The 9,191-nt window shown below is 40.6% G+C and overlaps 1 protein-coding gene across 2 annotated transcripts in view; it reads left to right on the top strand.

The window, feature by feature from the left end:
• The first annotated feature begins 3,753 nt into the window (after nt 1-3,753).
• adcy2b (adenylate cyclase 2b (brain)) overlaps nt 3,754-9,191 on the top strand; it is a 47,756-nt gene continuing 42,318 nt past the window's right edge. For both annotated transcript variants that reach the window (XM_028597483.1, XM_028597482.1), the window contains exons 1-2: nt 3,754-3,905; nt 7,736-8,047. In XM_028597483.1, the coding sequence (XP_028453284.1) occupies nt 7,784-8,047 (264 nt within the window). In that variant the 5' untranslated portion in view covers nt 3,754-3,905; nt 7,736-7,783. The remainder of the gene's footprint in view (nt 3,906-7,735; nt 8,048-9,191) is intronic.

The following is a 9,191-nucleotide window of genomic DNA, read 5'->3' as shown; positions in this document are numbered from 1 at the left end:
GAATTAGTGTGTTAAGGCCGCTCTTCCTCAGTGTGCTCTCATTCTTTCATCCCCTTTAGCGGTGTGTGTGTGTGTGTGTGTGTGTGTGTGTGTCTTTGAAATATCTCTTCATCCAATCTACTTCACACTTGGTTTCCTATGTACCCAATGAACTTGGGTTTTGGAATTTGGAGCAGTTTGGACAGTGTTGGATATTAAACTGTGAATAAAATAAAAAAACTGCGGAAAAAAGGTTGAGGGAAAAAAGCACTGCCATAACACTGGCTCTTCCGTGTCTACCCTTAACAATGAACGACCATCTTAAAGCTACAGTGCGCAGTTTTTTCCGCCCCCATGAGGAATTCTAAGTAATGACAACAAAACTGTCGGCGCGTTCACACGATACAAGCCTTCCATGACCGTGCAACATACGATATCGTTGACGAAAAAGACAACACTTAAATGTAGTTAAAGAAAAACTCTCTATGTTTGAATTGCCTTCCACCTTTTCCTCCACCCTCTCTGTCTCTCTCTTCACACACACATACACACACACACACACAATCTCACATTCCATGTCTGTCTCTGTAGCTACTCGGTCCGGTTCTGGTGGTTGATTAACGCAGATATTTGCTGATTGCTGTCATTACGGGCCGGATTGAGTGGCGCATGGCGCCGACATCAGTCTATAAGGAAAATGTCTGTGATTATTCCACGTGTTAATTGTGATATTTTGTGAGTACATTCTGAATCCGCCACGCCTATCAGGTAATGTGGGAGTAAACAATTTTTCTCTGAAGTAGGAGTACACAGTAGGTCAGCAGTAGGCTATAGGGCCTACAGTGTGGTTGCTAAGTGCTTTGGGGTCCTTCTGTAAGTAATTTTGGGGTACAGTGGTTCTGGAGAGAACTTCAAGCAGCAATACCACAGGTCAAGCAATTGGCCCGTTCCAAACAGGCACATTTTTAATGGGCACTATACTAGTCTCTTAAATAAGGCCATTTTGTCAAGGGATTAAATGCAAAACAGGCTGAGTATATGGCACAGTTTAAATCACTACGTTTGATTAAGAGAAAACATTGCGCTTCCAACTTAATGAATCCCACATTGTTCGTCTTAATGATAAATTAGGAGTTTTCAGTGTGGGTGGTATCTCTCTCTCTCTCTCTCTCTCCATCACTCCCTCTCTCTGTTTCCCACCTTACCACCTTGATTGCTACTTATCTGGGTCATCTCAGTGTGTTTTAATCACCATTGGGTTGGGAGAGACCCAGTTAGGTGATGAAGCCCTCTTTTCTCTCATCAAGGTGGGAAATCAACTTAATTTCTAGCACATCATCAGTTGTACTGTAATTATCATTGTTCGTGCTCAGCTGCATCTGGGATCAAATCCAATTGTATCAATCAAATCTCAATATCACAGACATATATAGCATATAGAAGAGCACATTATGTTGTGTGCACTTCAGGATTGATCTCCATCATTGTTGATTTCCCATATGAGTGAAGGTGCTGATTTCTGACAATCCTGGTGGGTGGGTGTATGTGTGTTTTTGCTCTTACTGGTAGCAGACAGGTGTTTTCACTGAAAAGCTCTGCTCTGCTCTGCTCAGATAAACCCACTATACACGACCTGCCCAGATATTTTCCTCAGGAGTTGGTGGAGACCAAAACAAAGCTAAAAGGAAACTGATTATTGCCAATTAAACTGTGTAAGGTCAGATGTTTTCAGTTTCTTCAACTTCCCCCAAACGTCCCAAAAAATATGAATGCAGTTTTAATAATGTATTCTTGTCAAGGTGAGAAATCCTCAGAAATAGTAGTAATAGTGAAAGTAGTAACATACATCAGTTTTAACCTTCACATTAACATTTAGCAATTAATTAGAGGTTAATTGTGCATGCTCATTGCAGTATTTCCCACAGCACACAGAGGCAGCATAGTGCCGTCATCCTCTCTCCATCTGCTTGTGTTCCTTGTCTTCTATCCTGACACACAGTGCCTCTGTCAAGTGGGAGGGTGTTGATGCAGAATTAGTGTGTTAAGGCCGCTCTTCCTCAGTGTGCTCTCATTCTTTCATCCCCTTTAGCGGTGTGTGTGTGTGTGTGTGTGTGCGTGTGTGTGCAGTGGTTAGCAGGGGGTCACCACACCCACACCTGCTAATGTGATGGAGTATAATAGCTACAGAATGCCCCATTTATAGCAGAATGAATACACACATACTGTAGATGATGAATGGGATGTTGTCTGACATGTTACAAATAGGTGTTATAGTACTGTATATTGTCTGTACTAGCTGTGTATGTGTCTCGCACAAACTTTCTCTAATCTGTATCTGTGTGTGTGTGTGTGTGTGTGTTATGGTGGTAAAGAATAGGATTCTCCTAATTTGAGTTACATTGCTCAAGGGCTCACAAAAATACACATTTATCACACTGAGCGAAGGACAAGTTGAACAAAGGAGGACAGTTCACAGTTCAAGCTGTCTCTCACTTGCACAATTACAAGCACACACTTATGCACTATTAAACTGTAACGGGTGTTTGCGTGCGTAGAGCTCAGCTCAATTCATTAATCTTGTCTTTGGCAGACCTATTTAGATAACAATACACATGCTTATTTAAGGCAACCAAGCAGGAAGCATATGCTATGTTGCATATGGTATGAGCACACACACACACACACACACACACACACACACACACACACAGGAATACAACACAGACACAGAATACTGCAGATTAAGACCTCATAACACGTTTGTCAAATGTCTCTGTTACTACCAGGGAGATTTGATGTGACAATGAAACAAAGATTCACACCAATTTCCACGGGGTCAAAAAGCCGCCGGGACGGCACAGACTCGCTGGAGGCAGAATGAGCAACACTAAATGGCTGTAAATATATCACACTTCATGTCAGACGGCTATCAGCTCAGGGAGAATCTGGGTTATTGGATGCGTGACTCCTGGCATCAGTGATCCCTCCTATCTCTCTGCTGTCTTTCCTGTTACTAACATAAATAGTTGGGCTTCCGCTGTTCCAGAATGCCTCATCTTTTACAGCAGCACCCTCCTTAACATTTAGGTTACTGACACTGAGAACTTGATCCTCTTCTGACCAACTGGAACAGTTGGCCTTAAGAAGACTGTCTTTATCATTTTTTAAGACAGCAGTGGTGTTGTTGAAAGACTATTGTACCTTTTGGACAGTTACCTAATTAATTATGTTTATATTATGTGCTTAAACTGAATGTCACACTGTGGAAAATACTTTTATGTGGAATAATTCTAAGCCAATTTGAACTTTAGCAGAGTTTGTGTTTTAATATCTATAATTACTACCACTATTAATATTTTAGTAGCTGTACACTTACTGTAAGTTGGCCATTCATGCCTTTATTGCCTCAGAGTATTTTTAGTTTCTACCTTGCTGTTTTATGGTATTGGGAGTGTGTTGTTAATCCCAAGAGAGTGAAGTTGGCTGTGTTTAACTGTCTTGTCATTGATTAAAAAAGGAAGCTTATTCAAAGTTAAATGTAGGCCACTTATTAGGCCACCTACGTACCAGAGTGACTAAAAAAAAAAAAAAAAAAAAAAAAAAAAAACTTTTTGTTAAGAATAATAGTTTTTTTTTTTTTTTAAACAACATTAAGTAATATATGTTTAGTTTTTTTATTGAATTAAACCCATTGAGAAATAACACCCTTCTGTGTAACTCTAGTTGCACCGCTGAGTGTCACGACTCTCATTACATCCTCTTATAAAACAGTCGGCAGCCATTTTCCCCAAACAAGCTGGCCAGCAGCAAAAAGAGAAAGAGACTAAATGGCTGGCTGTTAGCAGGTGAAGAAAGTCGTACACCTAGCAAACTAAAGGCTGATATTTCTTCTTAGGAATGGGTTCACACCAACACAGAGATGAAAGGTGAGTGTAACTTTTACCAGGTGACTATAAACTCCAGATAAATGCTAATGCTAAATATGCTAAGATTGCATGTTAGCAAACATGTTGGCAAAAAGTATATTGATATATATATATATATATATATATATATATATATATATATATATATATATATAAACATCTAACTAGCATACAAATACAAAACATGCACAGAGGGATGTACATTGACATATATATAATGGGATGTAGCTAAATAATACTGTGACATTAGCATGCTAACGTTACTGCCAAAGTAAAAATTGGAAACTCATCAGGAATAAAGCAAAATGTTTGCCCATATATTTATTACTTTGTTTTGCCTTCTATTTTATTTTATTAGTTTCTTTTTTGGAGCCTTCTCACCATTGTCAACAATTCGCTTTAATTTCTTACACCTGTGAGTAGCTCCTTACATTTCATAGCAGACTTTTGACTGGTCATATGTAGCAGGAAAAGCAAAGGTGTAATTAATAACTCTGAATCAGGCACACTTAAATGGAAATAAATAGTGTTATTAGACCCAGCTGTGCTGTTCCTGCTGTGGTACGTCAAAATGTCTGCCCTGAAAAAATAAACTATAGTATCCATCAACAGCACACTGGAAATACTGACATTTTTTAGTATGATTGATATTGCCATTTTTTCCTCGCTATACATTACATTCACACTTGTCATCAAGTTTAGCATTTGCTGAATACTGTAATGTCATACATTCAGCATTGAACTGGGGGAAACTATATATGTCTCTGAAACCCAGTGGTCATAAAATTGCTGATTGCAGCTTTGATTAAATGTCAGTTATTAAATTGATTACTTTTTAAACGTGTCAGATTAGAATCAACAACCAATTTCCAATTTGTGGTTTAGGACCAAATACCTTGCTGATTGCAGCTTTGATTACATGTCAGTTATTAAATTGATTAGTTTTAAAAAATGTGTCAGATTAGAATCAACAACCAATTTCCAATTTGTCGTTTATGACCAAATACCTGCAAAACTAATGAAATTCCCATCAGCCTTAGCTGTACTATGTGTGTGCTTATTGGCAAACATTAGCATGTTAACACACTAAACTTAGAGCATTTCAACACGGTGCACTGAGCATTTTATCATGCTGATGTTAGGATTTTGCACAAAACCCCGCTGTGTCTAACCCTGCATGGGCTGTCAGAATATTTGAAAGAATTTGTTCCCAACTGGCAAATTCATGTGAACGCCACACTAAAGCTGGATAACATCTCAGAAAGTGGGCAAAAACTTGACACACAAATTGCTGATTTGAAGTCATATTATGCAGAATTGGGCGGAAATAAATGTTGGGTTTATGGTAATAAACTTTTTATTAATTCACATATTGTATATCAATGATTTGCTCACATGTAATTTGTAATATGGTGTTAGGTTGTAACCATTAGTTGTAGTGACCTAGATTAGTTTAAAAAAAACTTTATTTATTAGCATCAACCTGATAACAAGTCAGGTAAAGCAATATCATAATGGTTTTAGGGAATGTACTGCTGCAGCAGCAAGTCTGGAACAAAATCACTAATACAAAGCTTCAAACTGGAAATAAATTATGGAAACAGCTATCAATGTGTTGTTTCAATGCTAATAGCAACACAATGCAATACGTCCTTGTAGTGTCCGTGTTGTTTCGACTTTACAACCTAAGGTTAATAAACACACCGAAGTTGGAAGAACGACTTCCCTAACTAGCATTTTAATGCACCATAGGTACAGCCTCACAAAGCCACAAGTAACATGGCTGTACAGTCTGTTCAATTTGTATATTTGTATTATTCACTACTGATGATATGTTTGTTGCTTTGCGTGTGGCTGCCTGTAAGATTTAGTGCTCTGGGACAGAAGCTCATTCTGTTTGGATAAAGTCAACACTTGTCTTTTTTTTTTTTTTTTTTTCAAGATAAATTTTTGGGGCATTTATAGGCCTTTATTGACAGGACAGCTGAAGAAATGAAAGGGGAGAGAGAGAGGGGGGAATGACACGCAGCAAAGGGCTGCAGGTCGGAGACAAACCCGGGCCCGCTGCGTCGAGGAGTAAACCTCTATATGTGGGCGCCGGCTCTACCAACTGAACTATCCGGGCGCCCGTCAACACTCATCTTTTATCTGAAAATGATTTTCAGTTCAAATCGATGTACAGTAATTAGTAGGGCTGCCACCTCTTAGTCGATTAGTCGACTAATCGGTCGTTTTGGTCTTAGTCGACTAAGATTTCTTTAGTCGATTAGTCATTTTTTATGCTTATTCATGCTTAATTACTTATTTCCAAGAAACTTCTGAGCACATTTATGGTAAACACAAGATTTAAAGTGGTGCTTTTGCAGGATTAATTGTGGAGAAACTCAGTTTTACAGATGGTTAATTAACCACATTTATATTGTGCTTTTTCTAGTCTTAACCACCTCTCAAAGCACACAGCTCTGTCAATTAAATCAGCTAATCGATTAGTCGTATAAGTGTTGACTAAGAATTTCTTTAGTCGAGGACAGCCCTAGTAATTAGCATTATTAGACAAGCTGTATGCTTGGCCTTAGCATACAGACTCTTTCCGTCTGGTCAGCTTGCGCATTTGACACATGGATGTGGCACGGCCATTTTCACACTTCACAGAGCGTCACATGTAGCATGGCAAGAGGGGAGAGAGGGCCCGCCGTTGCAGAACAGAAGTTGAAAAGAAATCGAGAGAAATGAAAGCTTGGAGGAGGAGGGGAATATTGGGAGTTTGTCAGTTCTTATTTTACTCCCACCGCCGACATACACAGTCGCGCTCAAACTTTCACTCATTACAAGCTTTATCTTCCCTCTCCTTTAACCACGTTAGAAGCACCGATCTCTCTTCCTCCCACACTCTCTATCTCCTGAGGTTTTCCCCTTCCTCACTTTGTTTCTTCTTCCCCTTCCTCCCCCGTCCTTCCCCCTTCTGTGTTTTGTTTCTTGCCCATCTTTTTATCTTGTTGCCGGCTGCTGGATGGCATTTTATTCTTTCCCTCCACACTCTGTTGCTCTTCTTAGTTTAGCACAGCTGTTACAACCCTTCTCGCAATCTCGCTCACTCACTTTTGCTCTGCTTTTCACACACACACACACACACACACACACACACACACACACACACACACACACACACACACACACACACACACACACACACACTCTCTCTCTCTTATGTAAATAGTGAAAGGCTCTTTTTTCCACACCTTGCACACACACACACACACACACACACACACACACAAACGCACACATTTTGCCCACCAGCTCTCCCCACCACACACATTGGTACACACCCTTTCGCTCTCTTTCCCTTCCTCCCATTTATACACATTCTCTCTCTCCCTCAGCTCTCTCTCTCTCTCTCATTTCTCATCTGCACCTCAGCAGAGTAACATGTTGCCTCGTCTGAGCTACAGCGCCGAGCAGTAAGCAGATGCTGCCGGCTCTCTCTCTGACTGACCAAACATAAAGAGCAAATAAGAAGGAGAAAGCAAGAGGAAGGAAACTGAAGTCACATCTCTCGGCTCTCGAGTACGACCACTTTCGCTGAACAGTAGAGGAGGAGGTAGAGGAGATCGGTTTTCACACTGTCCTGACTCAGTTTGTCACCTCAAGCAGAAGGAGCGGCAGAGGATGCAAGGGAAAGAGGAGGAGCTGAAAAGTTGGCTCTCTTTCACTCAGCTGTCCAGCCACCACTCACAGCTGACCAAACTTTTTTTTGCCAAAGAGGAAGAGAAGGTGGACTTTTGAGGGCGAAGAAGCATCCCTCACACCAGTTACTTTTGTGTGCACAGGTTGTGGTCAGAAAGAAAGCAGGACCATCCTTCCAGAGGCAGCTACCCATGTGGCAGGAGGCTCTGTGGACCCGCGGACGCTACCTGCTGGAGAAGAGCGATGGCGCTGAGGGTGCCGAGGGGCCCGAGAGCCTGGGAGACGGGTGCCCGGGGTTCCAGGGTGAGGTGTGTGTGGAGGGTGAGAAGCCCCAGGACTGGCTGTACGAGTCCTACTACAGAATGAGCCAGCAGCATCCGCTGATCGTGTTCCTGCTGCTGATCATCATGGGAACCTGTCTCGCACTGCTGGCTGTGTTCTTCGCCTCAGGGCTGGTGAGTAATTCTGTGTGTGTGTGTGTGTTGTGTGTGTGTGTGTGTGTGTGTGTGTGTGTGTGTGTGTGTGTGTGTGTGTGTGTGTGTGTGTGTGTGTGTGTGTGTGTGTGTGTGTGTGTGTGTGTGTGTGTGCGTGTGTGCAGAGGTACTCCATCTGTACTCCATCTGAAGTCTGTCCAACCTGAAAATAGAGGTTAGTGTGCTTTGATGTTGAATATAAATGCAACACATCAGTGCCAATAAACAGGAAATGTTATTACTGTTGTGAATGTCACAACACTTTTTACAATAGTAACAAATATAATCAGAATCAGAAATGGTACGTTTGCACATACAAGAAATTTCACTTGGTGATGATTTGGTGCATACAAATTAAACACATTGCAAAAGTATAAAGACATAATATAAAATTAAAATAAGTAAATTTACAATAGAAAATGAAAAAAATATATCTGTCATTAAAGTGAATAATCTGTCACTTAGTGACATTTTGTCACATTTACATGTTTTACTCTCTCGTAATCAGAAATCACTTTTTTTTTTTTTTTTTTATGAATAGGAGAAGAACTTGGTAAAGGTGCAGTCAGAGATTCTAATCCAATACACCTTTTGTCAAATTCAGCAAATGTCTCCTCACAGTCCAATAGTTGTCTGTTCTTGTGTGTTGAATTTAGTTAATATACTGTAGTGTTTTTATGCTGTGGAATGCTGCACATTTCATTTACAGTACCATAGCAGATTCTGCATGGCTACAAGCATATGCCATTATCATGTCACAGATAGAAGCCCTCTTGTTAGGATCACTAAAGAGTGTTGGAATAAAAGAAGAATTTTGGGTCGCACGAGACTTAATTAGACAGGGAGGCCTGTGTGCATGCGTGTGATTATGTGTGACAACATAAGAGGCTGTGAAGGGGCACTTTAAATTGCAACGCCTGGTTTGCAGAGTGGCTCAAGAGCGGGATGAGTTTAGTTTGCAGCTGTGTAGGTGTTGGTGCTTTTGTCAAAGTGAAAAGTGGTGTTTTGGACACAAACACTCAACCACGAACACAAGCTGTTGTTTCTCAAGTCCTGCTTTTGTGTTTTAATGAAAAAGCCGTACAAAAGGAATCCCACTCATTTCTGTGATTGTTGTTGTTTCAAA

The sequence above is a fragment of the Perca flavescens genome, chromosome 14 (assembly GCF_004354835.1).
Source record: "Perca flavescens isolate YP-PL-M2 chromosome 14, PFLA_1.0, whole genome shotgun sequence".
Lineage (NCBI taxonomy): Eukaryota > Metazoa > Chordata > Actinopteri > Perciformes > Percidae > Perca > Perca flavescens.
Note: the sequence above shows the minus strand (reverse complement) of the source record. Positions and strands in the feature narration are given on the sequence as shown.